The 21,705-nt window shown below is 55.6% G+C and overlaps 1 protein-coding gene, 1 long non-coding RNA gene and 2 other non-coding genes across 7 annotated transcripts; 3 read left to right on the plus strand and 1 right to left on the minus strand.

Moving 5' to 3' along the window:
• Window positions 1-285: 285 nt before the first annotated feature.
• On the plus strand, window positions 286-8,340 carry LOC148056255 (uncharacterized). Of its 3 annotated transcripts, none has more exons than XR_015703685.1 (6): window positions 286-383; window positions 661-850; window positions 1,410-1,465; window positions 2,274-2,323; window positions 3,528-3,577; window positions 5,913-8,340. It is a non-coding gene; the product is annotated as an uncharacterized LOC148056255 (long non-coding RNA). The 3 variants fall into 3 exon arrangements; XR_015703686.1 differs by lacking the exon at window positions 286-383 and adding an exon at window positions 396-538; XR_015703684.1 differs by lacking the exon at window positions 286-383 and having other exon boundaries at window positions 548-850.
• LOC148056256 (small nucleolar RNA SNORA17) lies at window positions 1,659-1,791 on the plus strand. The gene has a single exon (XR_015703810.1). It is a non-coding gene; the product is annotated as a small nucleolar RNA SNORA17 (small nucleolar RNA).
• LOC148056257 (small nucleolar RNA SNORA17) lies at window positions 2,364-2,497 on the plus strand. Its single transcript, XR_015703811.1, has one exon. It is a non-coding gene; the product is annotated as a small nucleolar RNA SNORA17 (small nucleolar RNA).
• Window positions 8,341-8,488: 148 nt separating the features above from the next.
• Window positions 8,489-19,449, minus strand: DIPK1B (divergent protein kinase domain 1B). Of its 2 annotated transcripts, none has more exons than XM_087752968.1 (5): window positions 19,307-19,449; window positions 13,066-13,200; window positions 10,752-10,859; window positions 10,370-10,546; window positions 8,489-9,745 (listed from the first exon to the last, which is right to left on the minus strand). In XM_087752968.1, exons 1-5 carry the CDS (start codon window positions 19,346-19,348, stop codon window positions 8,933-8,935), a joined length of 1,275 nt encoding a protein of 424 aa, XP_087609094.1. In that variant the 5' UTR covers window positions 19,349-19,449; the 3' UTR covers window positions 8,489-8,932. The 2 variants fall into 2 exon arrangements, with proteins under 2 accessions (XP_087609094.1, XP_087609093.1); XM_087752967.1 differs by lacking the exon at window positions 19,307-19,449 and adding an exon at window positions 16,062-16,253.
• Between the last annotated feature and the right edge of the window lie 2,256 nt (window positions 19,450-21,705).

The following is a 21,705-nucleotide window of genomic DNA, read 5'->3' on the forward strand; positions in this document are numbered from 1 at the left end:
GCTTTGTCCCGGTGTCCGACCTCTGCCACGGGGAGCGGGTGACTCCAGGGCGCAGCCGAGAAAAGGGAAATCCAGTTTCTAACGTGCCTCGTGTCTCTGTGGGAGGGCGTAGGGCAGTCCTGCAGCGCTGGGGGTCAGGCCCAGCGTGGGGACGAGGCTGGGCCGGGGGTCCCCGACCCTGTCCCTGTCCCTGTCCCCTGTCCTGGCCCCGCGTCCTCGGCCCTGGCCCCGCCCGCTCCCTGCTCTGCGTCCTCCCGCCCAGCAGAGGGCGCCCGCGGGAGGGAACGTGCTACGCGTATTGACCCCGCGCAGCTTCCGTCCGCCCGCCCTATATAAGCGGAAGGCGGGAGCTCCGCCGCCTTTTCGGCGGGGCGCTCGGCCGGGTGAGCGGCGGCCGCGGGCGGGTCCCCCTGCGGGGAGCGGGGCCGGCCTCTCCCTCGGTCCCGCTCCGTCCCGGCGGGGTGGAGGGAGGGTGTCTGGTCCCTCGCGGCGGGGGGCACTGTTCCCCCGGGCGGGCGAGGCCGCAGCCGCCCGGAGGGTGCGTGGGGTGGGGGGGAGCCTTCGCCCCCTCAGGCGGGGAGGCCGGTGCCGGCCGAGGAGGGGCTTCCTGCGCCCTCGGTCGGGCCCCGCGCCGCACTGACGGCCGGCTGCTCTCCCCAGGTGCCCCTTCCCGCGCCATGCTGCAGCGAAGCTTCTTCAGGGCCGGCCCTGAGGGCGGCTGTTGGGCGGCGGGGGCCGCTTCGGCTTCTGCTCTTCTCCCCCGTCGCTGAAGAAGGGAAGGCCGCGGCGTGAGGACATGGCTGCGGACCGGCAGGCCCCCCCGGGCAGGAGGAGGAGGGTGTGACCGGAGGTACGGGCGGTTCCTGTGTCCAGCCGGGCTGTCTGCCTGTGAGGTGCTGGTCTTACCGGTCTGGGTGACCCCCAGGAAAATCAGGCTTAGTCCCCTGTCTTGCCTGCTCCCCCTCCCCAAGTTTCTGGGCCTTAGATGAACAAAATAGGCCCTGCTCAGCCACATGGCCGGGCACGGCCAGGGAGAGACCCGCAGGTCCCCTGGGCCCCTTCGGGTGCTCTGTGTGCTCCAGGCGCTGCTGTGCTCAGTGGAGGTGGGGTGCATTATAAACCGATGTATAGGAAGGTACTGGGATTAAGGTAAATACAGCTGTGCTCCCATTGAAGGAGGGGAGAAAATTGAGGGCTGTCACCTTTTCAGGTTTTGAGGGAAATGTTTTTAACGATTTGAGTAACTAAAGTGAATTTATTCAGCAAACGATTTTTTTAAAATTATGTTTTAATCTTCTGGTTTTCGTTAAGTGGTGCAGTTCACAGAGAAAGTTGTTTGGCAGTCAGCTGAACACTTGTTTGTTATTAACTGCATTCTTCTCCCTTTCTTTTTATTTGTCTTTTTTCAGCCTGGCAGAAGACAGAGGGCGAAGTGAAAAAGATTGCACCACTTGAAAAACCAAGGGTAAGTGGTGCTTACCACAAAGGCTGTCCAAGTAAGCTTCAGCCATCTTCTCGAAGTGGTGTGTTATATTTAGTATCTACACGTGCACCAAATACCTTTGTAATACTACTTTTGAGTAGGTGATATAATCCTGTTCTTGTAAATACCTGTAACTATCACCTTTTTCAGTCTTTGTGGTTTTTTTTTTTTCCAACCTGCCACAGGCGTTGCAAAGGTGGCTGGTGTGGCATCTTTGTGTCAAAAAGTGGCAGAGAGAGACAGGCTATGTTCTACGCTCGTTTGTTCTGAAACCCGTGAGCACTCAGAGTGATTGATAGCCTGACATTCTTTATAAATTGGCTGGTTAATGGGAGACTCTTGAGAAACTAAGCCTTTCCTATTTTTTTAATTGCCTTAAATGAGAGATTTGTATGTAATAGAATAGAAAAGTGCTCTGTTTGACCTGTAGTGAATGTCCAGCAGAAAGGCTGTGCATGGCTTTCAGATTATTAGCCTTGAAAACGGTAGGATCCTGTTGGTACGGAGACTTGTATTACAGAAGACTGAGTTGAAGTGATCCATCTAAAGCCACGTGGCAAGTTGGTGAGAGTACGGGGAGCACGTCCTGGCAGTCGCGTGCTGGCAGCCCCGGCCCTATTCCTATCTGAAAGTAAAAATACGCCTGTACTACGCATTTATTTCTTTAGCTTCCATTTCTGACTGGGCCTTTCAAATTTCTGTCATCAGTGAAACAGTAACCATATAACCAGACTTTGAAGCGTGTCTAAATACATAAAATAAATGCTGTATATATTTTCCGCTTTTTCAGAGAAAGCCATGTGATGCAGCAGACGCAGGAGGCTGCCTCGAAGACCTGAGGTGAGCAGCAGTGGATGCAAGTTCCCCTGTCGCACGGCTCCATGCCCCAGCTCGTGTTGCAGATGTGGCTGTAGTGCCACGTTTGTGTCATTAGGTGGCAGAGAGGAAAAGGCCATGTCTTTGCTAGTGCTCTGAGACCTGTGAGCACTCGGGAATGATGAGTGACCTGACAATTATTGCTTGTTTTCCCTTTTTTTTTACTCTCATGTTACTCTTAAATCGTGAAGGATGGACAGCTGTGGAGGGACAGGGTACAGAAGCTAGCCCTGTCCTTCAGTGTGGCAGACAGCCATCCTCTTAATGAATACCTTGTTTATGTGACAGGGAAGAGATAGAACTGATTTTTCTGCTATCAAGTTTTATGTTTTAGAAGTGAAACTGCTGTGTTTTACTTACGTGCTAACTGTGCTAAAAGCTGATTCAGGTTTCTTGTATATCATATCTTTTATTGTTGTGGAGGAATGGAAACTCCAGTATTCTTTATTTTATAATAGTGCTGAGTCCTTGGAGGTTCTCTCTCCTGACATGTTAATATCATTAGGGGGTGGAGATGAAGGGGCTTCCTGTCCCTGAAACTTGTAACTGCTCAGAGATTAGTAGCTTGACATTGTTTCCATCTGTACCTCTTTCTCCAGAGAATCAGCGGAAGATGGAGCAAAATTCCTTTGAAAAGCGGTTAAAATGATGCCAATTTTAACTGCATCAGGGGAAGGTCCTTCCTTTTTTTTTTTTTTTTCTTGCAAGGACAAACAGAAGTGACAGCTCTATTCTTGAATTCTGTTTTTGCCTGCAGCAATCCTTTGTGGCCTGCAAGACATCCTTGCTTGCTGCCTGTTGTGTCTGTGAAAGGGCACCTCTAGAGTTGTGCAGGGCTTAGCATGATGAGATATCAAGAACTGCACCTGGGAGTGGAGGAGATGAGGGAAACAGGCACTTAAGTTTGTTGTTTCCAAAGTATTGGCATGATCTAGAAACAGCTGGGTGTGGATTTAGCAGATGGAGAAAACTGCACCCTGTTCCCAGCATTAATAAAACACTCAGCCAACGACATGTTGACTTCCGAGGGTGCTGAGTGAGTTTGACCAGAAAGTGCAGTCAGCAGCCTTCTGAAATGCAGCTTTATAATCATGCTTGCTTTTTTGAGGGGGGGGGGGCGAACAAAACAAAAAAAAACCCAAACTCAAGATCTTTTTCCTTCTTACAGTTACTTCTGAGAACGGGACTGAGTTCTGGAACTTGCTTCACATGTTGAAGGTAGGCGTTTAGGTCATTTCTTGGAAGCGTACTAAACCTCAGTGCGTTACCACAACAGTCCGTGTCTGGGTAGAAGCCCTTGGGTTGGTACATCTTGTCCTTCTGACTTTTTGTGGGACATGGACAAATTAAAAAAAAATGTAAAAGGCTACTAGTGCATACTCGCAGAAAGAACTTAAATGCAGTATTTTTTCATCTTTTTTCCTGACAAACCTCTACTTCAGGTGGAGCACTTTCAGGTTCCTCTGTTCTGCTACTGCAGTAAGTTTTGTAAGCAATATTAAACACTTCTGATTAATTTTTTTATTTCATTTCCTCAGACTGCTTTTCTCAGCTCCCAGAGTGCATCCTTCTAAGGACAGCTGTCAGAACAAGACACTTCTGTTGAGAGCTTACGCTTTTATGTATACTAGAGTGTCTGAGATTATCAAAACAGGCTCTGGTTCTTCTGCAGTCTGACACAAAACACTACTAAAAAAATGCTTGTGTCACAGATGGGCAGGATAATGAGATTGTGTCTTAGGCGTAATGAAGAAAGAAATAAAAAGATTGATTTCAATAATCCAAGCAAAAAATTAATGCTAAAACCTGAAGTGTTCTTGAAGTCCTTCTAAACTAACTTTCAGTAACTGCAGCAGTGGAATGCTTTGCCCTGCTTGCCAAGACAAGATCTGGCTTCCTTGTGCCTCATGTTCTAGCTGGTAACACAGCAGACAAAAAGCAAAAATAAACTTGAGCACAATGTGACTTTTTTAACTGGTTTCTGCTGTGTTTGTGTGCTAGCGTGGTGGCAAAGGAACTTGACCTGCAAGGCGGTGAGCTGCTAGGGAGCGCAGGTACCGATATATCCCAACAGCTCTGTGTGTCACTGTCCTTTCTTGGGTGATGTGGTGCCCACGACCCTCTCCAGTGCCGGTGTTCTTAAAACAAGCGATGAGAGAAGCTGTGGCTACACGTAGACAGTATTGTGAAACTCTTTCTGAGGCTTTGCAGTGACTAATAGCTTGACAAAATCTGGCAGTGCTAAATGGTGGAAAATGTCCTCATTAAATGGGCATTATGAGGGCCAAAGGTGCCATTAACCAAGCGGATAGCTGCTGGCTGCAAAATGAGCCATTTAATTGGGAAAAGTCACTGCCTACCAGCAGTGGCTTTGGAAAAGAATGCTAATAAGCTTGTTGGGGATCTGGTTATGGAAAGAGATGTGACTCTCCTATTTAAATTTCCTGACTTCTTTTAACCCCGAAGTACATATTTGAGTTTTTTCTTCAGACTTTACTCACATGAAGGGTCCTGTAGGGGTAGTGAGTGCCTAACGAGTCTCCCTTTACAACTTTACTGTGTGAGGCGTAGGATAGCTCTTAAAATTTTCCTACTAGCATTTGCTGCTAACCATCTTCCCAAGACTGAGCAGCGATCCCAGGCTATGCATATTGCTTTACTGAAAGAATTGCCTGGCTTTCAGCTGTGGAAAAGATTAATACTTTGTATTAAAGTGGAGTGGTTTTGAGAGAAATTAAAAGTCTTTCTGCACATTATCTTAGCCCTTCACCATTTAGAACTGGTTTATGTTCTGGCTTTGAACGCTGGAATAAGCCCAGCTTTTCTTGCTTTGCACTATGAATAGCTTGCCTGTGCATTGAGGTTGGCAAACTCACCTTTGATTTTCAGGGAGCCTAAGCGTGAAAGAGTAACCAAGAGCAGGCTCCAGCTATCCTGCTGTTAAATTATCCCTTTCCCAGACTCGCCAGAGTGCACTGTGCCTAGCTGGAAGATTTTTTTTTTTTTCCCCCAAAACCTTTCTGATCTAGTGGCAAAGAACCTCTCCTAAATTAGTCTGAATTTATTAGTGCCGTCTGCCTCCTGTCACTGCTGTAGGTCCTGATCCACACAAGTTTGCAGGCACTCGGCTTCCACTGACGGCAGTGAGTACAGCCAGCATGAGTTAAGGTGTTCCTGTGGTTCCGGACTGAAGTAAATTGCTTTCTGAAGTTTCCCTGGGAATCACGATAACCAAGGCCAGCTAACGACTTCCTTAAAATTTGGTTTCATTTTACGAAGCTTTTTTATTTCCTCTGGGATGTGAAAAGTCTTTGGACATTCCCAAGACAAACCTGATGTAATTCATCAATTAGCTGAAAATGTCGCCTCTGAAATTAAAAGCAATTCTCTGTCCCAACTAGCTGCAGCGCCTTGGCTCGGATACTGTGCTGTAGTGAACAGCAGGAGTCTGGGTGGCAGGGATTAATTAGCTGCTTGGTACTGGCAGTTATTGCTAACTGGTGCTGGCTGGATTTGAAGTTGTCTAACATCCTGGGCCTCTTTTTATTTGCAGATCATGCCTTGAGTTTTAGAATTTCTGGCAAACCTGGCTACAGCAAAAGAAATGGTTAGCAGCGTCTGCGTTTGAAGATCCCTCAAAGTTCATCTTTTCTCAGACGTGGGTTCAAGCACGCCACAGCCAGTGAAAGGGCATGCGATGCTGCCTGGGGTTCTGAATGTTTGCTGCAACCTGTGTGCGCCAGTGTCGGTTTAAAAAAAAAAAAAAATCACAGTTCTGCTCCAGGTGTCCTTTCTGCTTTTGCTGTCCGCCTGTTGAAGAACCATAAGAGTTGTAATCGTGCCCTTCTCCTGGTCATCGCTGTTTTCACAGCCGTATTCTAAAGCACTGCTGTTTCAATCAGTGTTTTCTCTACCTGGTTAAGAAGGATTTAAAAAAAAAAAAAAAAACTAAATAAAGATGCCACCTATAAGAAGTCTGAAATGATTATGCTTGTGTATTTGTAGCACCCCAAGCAATATTAATTTTTAACCATTCTAGGATTTAAGACTTTTATTTGTGGATATGAGAACTGGGATGGTTTTTTACTTTAAACAATGAAAGGTAGAAGTCTTGCTGCTTGCCTCCATCCCCTTGTAGCACAAATCTACTGTGCTGCTAAAGCAGCAGCATCTGGTGAGACCAGGCTGTCAGTCGTAGTGTTCTGGCTCTTCGTCTTTTTCCAGCTAATGTGGGAAATCTGGAGAAGGCATTATGAGCATAAAATAGCTTTGCCTTTAGTCCTGTTTCTCCCATATTGTAGCGTAGCTCATAAACTGTAAGCACGTGTCTGAAAACACTTGTGCTTTTTATTAGTGATGAACAAAACGTGGCGCTCCTGGGGCGCGCGAGCCCCAAGCGATCCCTGGAGTGTCCCCTGCCGTTACCGGGCCGCGCCGATCGGGACGTGGTAAGGTGGCCGTTCGTGTCAGAAGGGTCTGTACTTGAACAAAGCTGCCTTGGCTGCTTCTCTGCAGTACAGGGGCTGTCCTTGAGCTTCCTCTTTCATCGTAAATGCTTAAAGAGATTCTGATATTTCAGATTATGGGGATAAGCAAGGACCGTGGTTGTTTTCCTCTACTTTTCTAGGTGCTTAACTGCTGCTTTATCTAATGCTGCTTTTGGGGAAGGAGTGGTGGGGATTAAGTGTAGTGGGAATGCTGCTTATCTGGACAAAATTTACTCATAGATTTTAAACACAGAGGGGAGGGTGAAAAATGGCTTTCCTGAAAATCTGAGAGGATTTGGCGTGGTTGTTAGGTTCCTTTTTCTAATAGCAGAAGAAAATTAATTTGTCAGTGGAGCTGGTTGCCATGGGAATGCAGGACGATAGCCGAGGCGCTGGGCTGCCTGCGTGGAGCCTCGTTACTGGATTCCAGTCCTCGCCTTCGCCCTCCTCCAAAGGCTCCCGTGCGGGTGAACCTGCGCCCACCAGCCCAGTGCCTGGGGCCCTGCCCATCTTTGCAGCCTTTGTGCTGAATTAAGGGTGGCTCCGACGGGCTGAGGAACTTGCCGCCCTTCAAACACAGAGGCCTTACAAGTGCTCAGCCTTATGCCGGGTGAATTATGTTGGGAAGCCAGCTCCTGGGCGGGCAGTGAGCTACGCTGGCTCCGCGCTAGATTTAGAGCACTGTTGACACCAAAACGTTTCCTCCATCAATAATAGTGAGAGGTAACGATGATCCTATAGAACTAATAGAGGGAAACACTGATATCTCTCCTCCAAAGGGCTCATAAGTTTGCAGCCATGACGCTACCGATTGCCTTCACAGGCTATATATACCGTCAGATGTGGTTTTTTCTTGGCGATTGTACTTCACATATACGCTCCACTTCACTAAGCAATTGTTGGCAAGGGCAGCGGCATGCAGTCCGTCAGCAGGGGCAGGATTGTGCTGGGAAGAGAGCAAGCTCGGGGGAGTTTACAGAAACTCTTCCTCTTTACCCGTAGTTTTAAAAGGTTGCTATAATTGAGCACTTAAAGGAAACAGCCTGTAGTTAAGAGACCTGGTAGTATTTACACAGCCAAACAAATGTCTTGAAACCTGCTGAAAGCTTGCCTGGAAATTCATCTTAATAATGGGAGAAGCACTGGATTATTCTGGTATTAATCTTTAACCTCTGCAGTGCAAGCCCAGCTTGGTTTTAGGAGAATTAAACCGAGAGGTTGGCTTATCCCTGCACTGAGTATTGTGGGAAGTAACAGACAGAGCACGTACGTTAACTGGTCACGATTGTTCGTGTTGTAGCCCTTTTCCTTTAAGCTGTTCTTGGCCTCAGATGCTTCCGAAGCCAACACGTGAGAGGGAATGGCCTGTGCTGCCAATTCCAGACTGCGGGCAGGAGCAGCCGGGTGGGAGCCTCGCACAAGCCATCGCATCGCTGTCTGGGGTCAGGCACTTAAAAAAAGGAAGGAAAAATTGCCAGGACTCTGCTGTGGAAAAGACAGCTTATCTGCTTCCTAAGTTACAGCTGGATCTGATGGCAGATGACTCAGACACTTAAGGAGAGACTTTTGAATAGGGAAATCTACCTTTTTCTCCTTTTTAGATCACAAGCAAGCTGGTACTTAAAAGGCTGCTGTTGCGCTATTGATGTACGGGTGTGATTCACGTAAAAGCTATTTATTTACATCAGAGACGTTCATCAAAAGAAGACGTGACAAGTACAGCATGAATGATTCATTCTCATCTCGCTGCGCTGCCTTCCTGTTAACCAAGGAACAGTTAGGTACGTCCAGCTGGGCTCTGCTTCCTTATCGCTTGCCGTGTCATCTTCTTCCCCCAAGCCTGCTCAGCCCGGCTCCTGGTGTCCCAGCTCCGCAGCATGCTCTTGCCGACCGTATCGATGATCCTGCTGGGCGGTGGAAGTCATGATGCTTGGTTTTCCATGAAGGAGAAGGGGCCGCAGCTATGCTGAACTCCCTGGGTAGGGTGTATTTTTCCTGTGGGGGAGAGGATGGAGAAACAGGCCTTCAACCCTTGGACTTTACTCCAAGATTGCAGATTCTAAACTCCAGGGCCATGCTTCCCCCGTTAGGAATATTTGGTGTTTGAAATCTTCTTCCAGAGCAAGGTCTTGAGGTTGTTCAGGATGAGGGAGTGGTGCACTTCCATCTGGCTGGCCAGGCCACTGAGGGTCATGCAAGTTCGGAGCTGTTTCTGCAGCTCTTCTTTCAGCTCCAGTGGTGCTCCGTACAGCAAGTAGTCCTGCAGCAACCCGCAGACCTTCGCCAGGTTGGGCTGCACCATGTCGCTTTTGCACTGCTTCATGAGTTTGTCGCACGTAGCCATACAGTCCTTCCCGTAGGTGCAGTCCACGTTCTGCTCACAGTGACGTCCCTTGAGGAAACCTCTGATTGTCATCTCCGTTGCCACCTTCCTCAGTTTGACCATTTTGAAGTCGTATTTGTCGTTGTAGCCCACGTTCTTAAAGCTGGTCTCGCAGATGTAGAAGTTCCCGTAGGTCCCGTGGAATATCTCCTCCACGAACTCCAGAAGGCCGATGGCGATCTTTGCCCGCCGGGGCCACGGTGGTGCAAACCACTGGTGGATGATTTGGTGGACGACTGAAGGCAGCAGCGACTGGAGGAAGGGGGGGACATCCACTCCGTAGAGGGAGGTGTGGGGGATCTTCTCAGTGACGTAGAGGTCCCCGCAGTGCCCCAGCAGCTTGGAAGTGTGCTCTTTCTCGTGCAAGGAGAGCATGAGAAGGAACTCATTGAGCTGAAGTAGCGCCCAGATGGATTTGGCCTCTGCTAAAGACACCTTCCCATCCCGGTTCACATCTGCCATGGTGATGATCCGGCTCACCAAGGCTGCAAGAGAAGGCTGGTCTCCCAGGTTGGACTGCGAACAGAACAAGAAGTGGCATCAGACCCTCGCAGCTCCCTGGGTTCAGGTTTCGTATGGCAAAACTGAACTGGGGAAGCAAAGAACCGAGCACGGGAGAGGAGGAAACACCCACAAATTTGGTACCATGCCATAGCGTACGGTTTGACAGATTCAGCTCCAGCAGAATTTTCCCAGCCTCAGGGCTGCTCTAGACCCAGAGGGGAGCAAGCTTTGGAGAGCAAAGGCTGGGCAGCGCTGCCGTCCCACCGCTGCAGCAGAAGCCCTGCGCAGGGGTAACGGCTGCAGCAGTGCCGGCACTGCCTGGGCTGCCCGTGGGCTTGAATAAGCTCTGCCCAGCACAGATGCCGCCCGCAGCCACGGCACAGCGGTCTCCAGGGTCACTGCTATTAAAATCTTGCAAATAAGAATTCCTGTGCGAGAATGGAGGGTTTTCTTGGCTAATCCAGCACTTGCTCTGCAGTACGTGGTCAGGAGCCCTGCCCGGCGCCCAGCAGCTGATGGGGGAGCGTGGGCCACAGGAGCTCTCGTTGAAGGGGAAGGAAAGAGGTGTTTAGTCTTTTCTGAATGGCAAGCGGCAGCCCAGGCCCACGAGATCGCGGAGGGACCCTCCGCACTGACCTTTAGGAAGTTCAGGAGCATTTCTTTGAATTCGTCCATCGATGTCCCTCGTGTCGGTTTGTCAAAGAGGACCACGTCCCTCCTGGGCACGGAGTCTGGGTGGCTGTCTGCCTTCAAGGCTTCTTCGATGCCGCATTTGATGATCACCTCCCTCTCCCTCCAGAGCCCACTGTAAACCTACAGCAAAGGAGAGGGGACACAGCGGAGACGGGAGGAAAACAACAGCGAGTGCAGAGAACTGGTTTCTGGCTCGGTTTGGGATGGGTACCAGGGATGGGGCGAGGAGCAGACGTGCGGGTGGGTGGAGGAGGACATCTCCCGGGTTTGATGCTCGCACCCATCCCCTGCCGCACGGTGGTTTCCCCGGAGGGCAGAGACCTACCTGCTGGGTGGGAGAGGAGGAGAGGCAGTGCTGGAAGAGGAGGCTGCGCTCCTCACACAGGTCTTTGCACGTGGAGCCAGAAATGATTCCTTTCTTGTACTGGTCGCACTGGGGAGGGGAAGGCAGAGAGAGGAGCTCAGCAGGGGCAGCTCCCTGTTTGCCCCAAGAAGTCTGACGGATTCGGGCTCGGTCCCACAGCCTGTGACCCCGGACACCCCAAGCACACGAGCTGGGGGTGTGCGAGCCCCCCCGGCCTCCTGCGCTGCCGCCAGCCCTGCGCCCGAGCTCCTCACCCCCCGTTCCTGCAGCAGGGCTGGGGCCAGCACTTTGGTTTTTCAATTGACCATGTGTACCTGCCACCATCACCGATGCCATCGCGTCCCTGGTGAGCCCCATTTCCTCTGAGTCTCTTATACAAGAGGAAAAACACCCCTTAAAAGAGGCACATCTGATTGCAAAGCCACGCAGGCTGTTTGGAGGCAAGAACAGTTTCTCCAATTGCCGACAATTTCTTTCCTGGAATTTTGAGGTTCTTGAGCACAGAGGGGCTGCTCGGGGTCACCACTGCACCATCACTTCGGCCTTGCGTTTGGCAGCCTGTGAGGTGCCACCAGCCACGGGGGACCCCAGCCAGGTGGCTTTGGGTGATGTCTGCATCTTGGCAGCCTTTTTCGGCCAGTTCAGGGTTGCTGGGAGGGAGGGGAATGCCTTGTGCTCAGATTTCCATCAGGGAGATGTAGTGCCAGTTGCTCGGAGTCCAGCCCCTTCCAGCACCCCCAAACTCCCCGCTCTCTGTCTTCCAAAGAAATCGCAGCCCAAAATCTTCTCTGCTGTAAGACCCAAAGATTTCTACTGGCCCCAGAGCAAAGACTTTAATGGGAGAGACACGGGGAGAGGAGTGTGGAGGCACACCTGGGGCTGAGCCCTGGCCAAAGGGGCAGCAGCTGTGGGCAGAGCTCCTGGCTGCAGGCAGGGCCCTTGGGATGGCTCTGTGCCCTGGGCAAGGTGGGGCTGGGCTGGCGGGGACCCCCCGTGCTGCTGGAGGGACCGCAGGGGATTTGCTCCCGGGGGCTCCTGCTGCAAGTCCAGGGGGTGAGGGGTGCTTCCAGGGCTGGGGGAGAGGACAGCGTGGGGCTGGGCGAGGATGAGGATGCATGGGCTCAGGCTGCTCAGCAGAGCGGCAGCCCCTGCTATGAAATGGGCTGGCCCTGGTCCAGGTGCGGGGACAGGGACAGACGGTGGCTCTCATCTGCAAGGTGGCTCTCATCTGCAAGCGGGGCGGCTGGGTCGGGAGCTGGAGGCATCCCTGGGCAGGAGAGGCTGCAGCTCTGCAGCTTCTCAGCCAGGGCACAACAGCCTCAGGGCTGCAAACAGGAGCTGCAGAAATTCACTGCATCTTTTCCGTCTTTTTTTTTCCCCGACGTGGATGGGAATTAACCCTTAGACCTGTTCACAGGGGACACGGCCAGGCGCAGCGTCTTAAACCCCAAGCTCAGAGCAGGAATTAGCGCCGAGACCCCATGGTCAGAGTCATGCAGAAAATCAAATTAAACGATCGTCACTGTTGTTATGGCAATTCCTGCCTCCCTGCTCTGCTGAAGGACTGATGAACGAGGCGTTTTCAGCCAGAGCCTGGCATCCCGCTCCTCACCTGGGCTGGGCGGGCGACCTGCTCCCTGCCTTGGGGCACCCGCAGCACTCCCGGGGGGGCCCCGCTTGGCTGCCGGCCCCGGGGATGCTGTGGTGAGCAGGCTGCACCCCACTGCAAACCCCAGGCAGGGGCAAAACACACCAAGCCAAGCTCCCATGAGAGGCCTGATCTTCATGCAGGCTGGTGCTTGCTTTAGGGCATGTCAGCGGGTACAGAGAGGTACCCGTGAACTGGCTGCTCCCCTTTTTTCTCTGGCTCTGCGGAGCTCGGGGGGGCTGGCGCAATGCTCTCCCTGCCCGCAGATCCTACTCTGACATTGCAACTTCATCTCCACAGATGTTAATCTGCCCACGTCTGCCTGGCCTGCCCTGCCCTGCTTCCCTCCGACATCTCATTAAATTGTTTCGCCATCGCCCTGGCGGGATAAGGTCACCTCTCCCGCTCCGAGCTCCGCCTGACGCCGGGGACGGTGCCAGGGAAGCGGCTGCCAGGAGGGCTCCTTGGCCCAGCTCTTGTGCAGGATGCTGCTCCAGCGCTGCCCGCCCGGCTGCAAAGCACCGCACAGGGCCTGGGGGGCTGGAAATGGGGCTCCCGCAGCCCCGCTCACCCCGGCACCCCGAACCGGGACCAGCGTGGCCGCAGGGGCTGCTGGCCACCACTCACGATTATCATCCGGCAGACGTGGCCGCGGCAGAGCTCGGAGTAGGACGAGTAATGCATGTATGCCACCCAGCTGCCCACGAAGATGCCGAGCCACACCACCAGCAGGTATTTCACCTTGATGCCCGGGAGGCGACTCTGGAAGGAAAAGAAAACGCTGGTGAAGGCCGGGGGCTCTGCACCAGTCGGCAGTGGCTGGACAAGGATGACTTCTTCTATACAGACCAACGTGAGCATTGGTGAAACCTTCAGCCTTTTTTATATATATTCACCCGTCTATTATGCAACTCCTGCTGCAAGTAGGTCACTTAAAATTCCCTAAAAGCAGGGAGATTACAGCGCTGGGCTGTGAAGAGCTGGCTGCCAGGCATCGCCGTGCCCGGGAGCCGCAGCCGCGTACGCCCGCTCTCCTGCCAGCGCCAGGGCAGAGCCCGCCGCCCTCTGCAACCCCGGGTTCACCCTCAGGGCTGCGAGAGGCTCTGCTCCTGCCTGGGGGGACCCTTCGCAGCAGACCCCCCCTTGCAAACTCCACGGGCACGGGAGGCTGCCGCTGCCAGCTCCCGCGGGGGAGCGGGCGAGTGACAAACCTGGAAGCGCGTGGATACTACTCTGTGCAAACACCTCGGAGGCTCGCAGCATGGTTTTCTTTCCCTGGCTTCATTTCTTCCCCTCTGCCCCTGTAACAGCAGCGCCGCTGCCATCTGGCCTCCCCGCAATCTAAGTTGTTTACCTGACCCGTGTAACACAGCGCAGATCCCCGGTGGTTCCTAAGGGCAGGGAATTAATCCTTGTGTCAAACACTCTGTTCCCTCCGGTTTCTATAGATAATTCCTGCTTCACGCCAGGCCAAGAGAGCCCTTGGCCAGTGGCCACCTCCAAACCCTCCTCTCTCAGCTGGGAAACCACGACCTGCTGCTGGGATGAGGCTGGAGCTGAGCGGATGCGGCACCGTTACAACCTGCCAGGGATCCTCGCTTGGGTCTTGTAGCCCAAAACCGCTCCCACCTCCAAAATGCCTCCTCCCTGGCCCCTCACCGAGCGCTGTAAGGGCTCTGCCCCGCAGCAGTAACCGGAGGCGGTGCAGCCTCCTGCCCTCCTGCTGCACCGGCTGCAGCCAGCGGCTCGGCTCACCCCGTCCCCGACGAACGGGCTTCACAGGAACGGGCAGGCGAGGGTGAGAGCAGGCAGGTCTGCCTCGAGATCACGATGTCTTGCATGTTAATTGGAAATGCTGAAGTGTGAAGTGGGCTGCAATGCCCGGTTTGCCCGTCCAGCAACGGCACCGCTCATGAGCGCCTGTTAAAGAGAACTCGACCACGGCAAAGGCTTGGCAAAGACAGAGGATGGGCGGCTGCTCCTGTGAGCTGAAAAACAGCTCAAGTCCCTGAAGTCAGACACCACTGCAACCCGTGAGATCCTCCCCAGTGCAGCAGCCCCCGAAAGCTGCCCAGAGGTGGGTATGCGACCTCAGCAGAGGGGCCCTTGCCATGGACTTCCCACTAGAGACACATCTTGGGGCGGCAAAGCCCTGGCATGGCCAAAATGTCCCTTTTTGCTTATTCAGACCTAGAATCCATCATGCTCCCAGGGCAGAAGCGGGTCAGGACTGCGACCTGAGCATGGCATGGGGAGCGCTGGCTTCATCATCCCCTAAATGGTGGAAAGAAACGTGGAGGTGGGGCATGCATTGCAACGAGAGGTTCCACTGGTAGTATTTTGGATTCACAGCTGGTGCTAAGGTTTCCTCGGGGGGCTCAGTCTCAAGGCACAGGGGCTGCCTTCCCTGCCTGCTGCCTTCCCTGCCTGCTGCCTTGGCTGGCAGCCTGCGCCAAAGGGGGTTACCCTTCGTTTGTGTTAGTTTTAGGGCGACTCTGGGGGACTTGGAGGTGACTTTGGGCCGGAGCTGACTTCAAAGGCAAAATGGACGCAGCGTGACAAAATCCTGCTCCATCCCCGCTGCTCCCCTGCAGCGCCCGGGGAACGCGGGGGTTGTTTCAGGGTGGGTGCCAGCGGTGGGTGCTCCCAGGGGCAGCTCGGCGTGGCTGTCACCTCCCCTCCGTGGGGTACCCGCACAGGCGATCCCGGTGCAAGGGCTACCCCCGGCTCCCACCCACCCCCGCTCTGCACCCGGCTTTGCCCTCCCTGCCAGACCCGCTCCCCTGCCCCTGCCCACCAGCCTGGCCCCACGCAGCCGCTCCTCAGGCCTTTTGTCTTGGAAGAGGACAGCCTGCGCGGGCGGCTCAGCCGCCCAAGGCCCATCTCCCCTGGGAGCGGAGCCACAGCACCCATCCAGCTCTCGGCCGTCCTGGGGACCCGCACAGCCACCCCTCTGAACGCTCCCCTCAGCCGCGCAGCCCTTCCCACGCCCGGTGAGCCCAGGGCTTTGCCCCAGCACCCACCTCCCGCCAGCACCCTCTGTCCACCAGTTACCCTCTCCCGTGTCCCCCCTTCTCCCCTCCAGCGGGATAACCCCTGTGGTCCAGGACCTCCACCAGAGTCAGGGTTTCTCATGCCATGGACGCAGAGAAAACACCCAGGCCAGCATCCCCGGCGCTGAGAAGGTCCCCAGCCCCCCCGCTCCCCCCCGGCAGCTCAGGGATGGGGGGGGGGGGGGGGGGGGGGAAGAGAAGAAAGAAAGAGAGGGAAGGAAGGAAGGAGTCAGCCCTGCCCTGCCCTGCCCTGCTGCATCGGCTTCTTCATTCACCGATGCGGGCTGCCGAATGGGCTGCCCTGCTGCTTCACGGCCGGTGCGGCTCCCCCGGCACCGCGGAGTGCAGCGCGGTTTATGCAACCGCCAGCGGCTCCCGGTACCCGTCCAGGTCCTCCCGGTACCCATCCCCGACCCCCCCACCCCCTCGCACCGGCCGGCGGGGGGCCCGCGGCAGAGCATCCCTTTGTGCACGGCCGGTGCCGGGATGCGGAGATGAGCATCACCGAGGCCCCCCGCCCCGGCCAGGACCATCCCCCGGCCCGCTGCATCCTGCCCCCCGCCCCGGTACCTGCAGGCCCTTGGAGAGGGGACAGAACAGCACCAGATGCACCAGCCGCCGGATCCTCCGCATGCTGCGGGTACCCCGCGGCCGCGGGCCTCAGGCTCCGGGGGGCATGGCCAGGGCGGCCGCGGCCCCCGCCTCGCCGCCGGGGAGGGGGCCGGGGGGGCCGAGCCGAGCCGAGCCGAGCCGAGCCGCCCGTTCTCAGCGCCGCAGCGCGCCCGGCCCGGCCCGGCGGGGCTCAGCGCGGCTCCGCCCGGTTCGGCGAGGGGCGGCGCACGCAGCTCCGCCGCAGCCCGGGGAGGCGGGGGGGGCGGGGGGGGCTGGGGGTGGGGGGCTGCCGACCGGCTACGGCCCCACAGCATCAGCACCAACGCAACTGCAGGGCTTCCCATCTGGGCATCCCACCCCGGGGGTCCCAGCCCACAGCCCCCACGGGACCCCCGGGCTGTGGGCTGGGACCCCCGGGGGGGATTCCCAGATCACACCCCCAGGCTCACCCCACCACCCGGGGGTCCCACACAGCCCGGGGGTCCCACACAGCCGACCGATGACCCAGGCGGAGGGGGCTTCATGGAGATGCTGAATCCCCTGGCCCCCAGCAGCTCAGGTTTTATTCAAAGCTATTTCAGCCTGGAAGAGCCCCCCCGCCGCCCCAGGTCTGCAGTGGGTAACCCACAAGCACGGCCCGGGGGCTGCATCCCCCCCCGCAGGGCTGAGACCGGCCATCGCCGCTGCTCGTTGGCCTCCTCACTGTCTTCCATCCGAACCTTAAAGCCAAGCGGTGGTAGCGGTGCTCGTCCTCCCTGTTTGCATTGCGTCTGGGCAGGGAAACCTCAAGGCAAGACAGGGGCTGCTTTGTGTCAGGCAGCGAGCAGACAGGCCAGGGACAGCCTCTCATCCAGGGGGGCTGCAGCATCCACAGGCGAGCTCCAGCAAGGGGTAAGAGAGGCCCAAATGGGATGGAAAACGATCTGGGAGAGTCAGTCACGAGGCCATTGTTAGGATAATTCCTCGCTTGCTATTAGTAACTCTTCAGATTATCCATTTGTCCCCTTTTCATGGTTCAAATTGCTTCATTCCATTTGAATTTGGCTCAAAATGACCTCTGAAAACAACCTGGTCACTTCATACCGAGCGGTTCCGACTCGGTGTCAAGCACTGTGTGCCCAGGGACTAACTCGCAAAAGCCTGTGCTGGCCTAATCTGATCAGCGGTGATAAATAATGAGCATCACAACAAAACCGAACCAAAACACCCCAAATCCTGCGGCTTGTTTGCTGCCTTCTTTTAACATCGAGGAGATCCCCGCTGCTCTCACGCTGTGCAAAGCCAGCGCAGCAGCGTGACCTCCGCGCTCGCCTCGGAGCGAGCAGACATCGCCCGCGGCATTGCTTCAGTAACGGGGCCAGGTTAACGTTGCCTCGACTGCCTGCAGCTCTTGTTCGTGCAGGTTTTTATGTCCTGCTGAAGCAAGGATGGTTCTCTGGAGCTTACACAGCTTATTTTTAGTTTTAATTAGCCCAGTAAAAGAAAGAGCCTCTGTGATTTTTACGGTGGGGTTGGTAATTTGGAAAACTGTGGGGACAGGAAGATGCATTGCTGGGTGCCCAGTAGCTGAGCCAACTGGGAGGATGAGGAGGGTCCTGGGGGTCCCAGTGCTGCAACATGCTGCTTTCCTTCGCAGCTACAGGGAAGCAGCTCTTCTACTCAAGCACCAGTGAATTCCTTATTGCCCTCCCAGCCTGAAGATGGTTATTTTCATGCCCGCCTGTCTCCCACCACCCTTGGTGCCATCTCGGGAGGCTGAGCAGCAGCAGGCAGCTTTCCCGCCCTGCCCGCCCCAGGCTCCTCACCTCCACCCCGACTCCTGCCTGCTGAGACTCAACAGGATCAAGCAGAGAGATGCCTTTTGGTATTTGTCCTGCCAGGGCGGCTGCCTGCAGTGAAGTCCCCTCTGTGCCCGTGGCATGAAGTCACTCCCGCTGCCTGGGCTCAGCAGCACCCCACGCTGCCCACGAGCGCTCCCCGCCTCACCCTCCTGCTGCAGCCCTGATTTCGGGGGCCGAGCACGGTGCACGCAGGCAGAATGAAACCCTCGTCGGAGATGGGAAATGACACGCCTGGGCCAAAGCTGAGAGAGGCTTGAAATGCCACGGATCTCTGCTGCGGGGCTCTGCAACGTTCAGGGGTGGATTGTCCAGAGAATCTAATTAGGAACGAGCAGACCTTCCCAAGCTGTAATACGCCAAGTAATTAAGTGATTAGTATTGATCGTTGGAATGCCTAATGAGCAGTTATCACTGAATGATTAATTAATCCAATCAAAAGAGTAATAAAAATTCTGCAGGTGTGATTATATCTTGCATTCAATGCACAAGGGCAGCGGGATCTCTCCCCATGGTGCCCATCTCCCGTTTATATCTCAGGCACGTGGAGGACCTGGCACCGGAGATGCCCGTTTTGCCGCCCCGCTCCCACAGCCTGGGCTGCCCCTGTCCAAGGGGTCTCTCCTCTCCCCAAACATCCCCCGGCACTGCCAGGCCGGGCTGCCGGCAGCGGGCAGGCATCCGGAGCTGCTCCATGTGGCGTGGAGGTGGGGAAGGTGGTCCCCCCGGAGCTGTCAGCATCCAGAAGATGCCGAAAGCAGTCGATGCTGATCTCCTCCCTGGGAATCTTTCCCTCGCTCCCTTGATTAAGCTGCTTCGGTTTCTCCCGAGTCGCTCAGCCCACAAAAGCCCTGCTAATCTCTACTAAACCCGCAGCATGCAGTGCGCTCGCCTCTGACCACTTCCCAGCTGTGCGGTGGCTCTGCAGGCACGTCCCCAAGAGCACTGCGCCCTCGGGACATGGGAGCTCCAGGGCACCCACAGCCCTCTAACGGTCATTTGCTGGCCCATAATATTTACCTAATTACATGATACTGTTATTCAATACTGAAGAAATTATCTCACCAGCTAGTGCTAACAGCAAAGTACAGAGCAGCCCTGACTTGTGAGCAAGGACCTCCACACACCCGTCCCCTCGTCCCCTCCAGAGCACCCTCTGCCTCCCACCTTCCTTGGGGTGGGATGTCAGCGGCGGGTGACAGCCAGGGACAGCGCGGCCCGATGCCATCGCCCGCGGTGCCCAGAGCCGCTGCTTGGCAGGGGGGTGCAGGACCCAGAACCGCAAGAGGGGCACATGCTCACCCCCTGCCCACCCTCTCCCCTCTCCAAGCAGCGCCCGTCAGGATCAGCCCCGTGGCCACCAACCAGAGGGATTTCTGCCCCGGGGGCTGTGATGGCGCCCAGCATTCCCAGGCGCTGCCGCAGCTCAGGAGATGACGGATCCGGGCTTTAATGCTCTTTTCCATGCATCCTTTCAGGATTTGAGGCGGATCGCCCGTGCTTCCTGCATGGCATCCACAGCTGGCTCCGCACAAGGCCGTCAGCTGCCTCTGCCTGCCTGACGGGCCCTGATGGGGCTGAGCGCAGCGGTTATAATTAGAAATGCTAATCAGCTCTTGTGTTTCTGGCTTGACAGCCCTGCCACCCCCAGCACAATCTTCCCTCCAATCTGTCCTATGCTCGCCCCCTCTGCTTCCTCTCCAAATCCCTGCTACTTGTAATTAAGCACTACAGAATTAGGGGGAGTCGAAAGCTGGGGCTGCTGGGGCTCTTTGCATGCTTTGGGCCCGGCGTGCAGCCCCCGCAGCGCTTGCTGTGGATGGTTTGGGGGTCTCGCCCTCCATTCACCATCAGCGCCCTGGGCTGGGGACACCCCAGGGACACCCCTGCCCCTCGCCAAAAGCCCCGGCACTGAACCGTGGGGTGGAAGAGGGGCAGCCCAAGGGCTCTGCTGCAGGCAGCGCTGGGGTTAAAGGCAAAGGGTGGTGGCTGTGGCCGGAGCCGTGGGGCTCTGCCAGCACAGCGGCTCTGGAAGGAGAGCTGCTCTCATTAGGATTTCTGTCATGTGCCAGCCACGGGCTCTTCCCAGCCGAGGAGGAAAAGGAGCTTGCAAAGGAGCACGGACAAGGAGGCTGAGCAAGCAGATCCCTGCCCAGGCTTAGCTGGTTACAGAGTTATTCATCATCACGGCTTGCGCTAGGAGACACAACCCAGGGGCTTCCTCCCTTGCCGGTGCCCACAGACAGCCCCTGCCAGCCCCCAGCCCCTCCGCACAGCTCCCCACCCTGAGCCAGAGCACTCCTGCTGCTGCAAGAGCCAGGACACGGCTTTCTCCCCGGGCATTTAGCTCCCAAAGTCAGGCTTGGCCGGGGAGCCATTCCTTGGAAGCAGGCACAGGGCTCAGCTGGCCACAGAGGAGGGAGAGGTGTGCGGGCAGGACGAGCACCCTGGCCGCAGCGTGCGGACACACAGAGACCACTATGCTCAGAGAGGGACGGCATCCAAACGCATGCTGGCACCTCTCCCTGGCAAACAAGAGCCAGTGCGGCACAGGCCAGGCAAAGGCTGGCAGTCCCTCACCCCACAAGTGCCGTTTGGATGCTCAGACACCCCTGCAGCCTCCTGGGGCCATGCCCAGTGTGCTGATGTGTTAACAAGGGGTCGGGGTCTCCCAGCCAATGTCAGAACCGCACTGAGTAACCCACGGCATTGGTACAACACAGCTGCACCAACGTGGAACAGGGAACAAACTGTATCTGGAGCAGCAGCCTGGACTTGCCCGCCCGAGCCGTGAAATATCACAGCAATCTCTAAGTGTGCTAGGAGAAAACACACACAGCTCTTGGGTTTTTAAGTCAGCCTTCATCTTCCAGGTGCTCCCTGTTTATTAACCTCAGGTGGCTGCAGGGAGAGTCTCCAGTCTGGAGGCTCAATGTGCAAAAGGGTAAGGGTTTTCAAGAAGGCAGCGGCTGCCTGAGCAAAGGTGACCCCCTCTCACCTCCTCTGCCCAGGGCCCCCACGCGTGGCCGGGGCCCCCACGCACGGCCACGCTTCGCCTGGGACACACGCCCGCTTGCCACGGCATCTTACGGCACGGGCTGGTGGTGGGCACGCAGGAAGCAGCAAAGGGCTTCCCCCTCCTCCCCACACACCGAGCACCGCCGTTTCTGGAGAAAGGGAAATAGGAGAAACAAGGACGTATCACAAAAAAGGTGCTGGGAGGGACAGGGCACGGTGGCTCTGGTGGGAATGGGCTCGTGAAACACAGGCAGCTGACTGGGAAACCCCCGGGGACAAGTCGGATTGGATCTGTCATGACTAATTGACTCCCTCCAGTGCTGCAGTACAGGTTTCACGCGTCGCGTGAGCGGGGTCCCGAGCATCCAGGAATTAATGAGGGTCTGACCCTGTCTGCGCAGCCACTTGAGCTTTTCCAATGCAGACAGCTGGCTTAAGAGGCCCCTTTATTCTTTACATATCAGATCAATCGGGATAGTTATAATCTAGTCCTTGTGAAAGCTTGGAGCAGCCTTCGCTGCCCAGCCAGCTCAAGGGGAAAAAAAGCAAGCAAGAGGGAGAGGTCATGATGAACTATTGATTGAGCAGGCGGCGGTGCTGCTCCCAGAGATGGCTTTTGCAGAGAACTCGCTCGGGACAGTTTGCCTCTATATCTCTCGCTAATGCTGCTCCATTGATCTTCCGTGACAGGCAGCAACTACAAGGTTTTTTTTAGTTGGAGTCATTAAGAGGCATTAATCAATAAC

The sequence above is a fragment of the Nipponia nippon genome, unplaced genomic scaffold (genome assembly GCF_047370975.1).
Source record: "Nipponia nippon isolate SJK-2023a ecotype South Korea unplaced genomic scaffold, ASM4737097v1 scaffold_16, whole genome shotgun sequence".
Lineage (NCBI taxonomy): Eukaryota > Metazoa > Chordata > Aves > Pelecaniformes > Threskiornithidae > Nipponia > Nipponia nippon.

Coding starts and splice junctions, on each gene's coding strand:
- DIPK1B (XM_087752967.1), bottom strand. CDS start 16,124: ATGCGGAGGATCCGGCGGCTGGTGCATCTGGTGCTGTTCTGTCCCCTC. Junction 10,547..10,751: donor CCTCCTCTCCCACCCAGCAG/GTAGGTCTCTGC, acceptor CCTTTGCTGTAG/GTTTACAGTGGGCTCTGGAG. Junction 9,746..10,369: donor TGCTCCTGAACTTCCTAAAG/GTCAGTGCGGAG, acceptor TTCTGTTCGCAG/TCCAACCTGGGAGACCAGCC.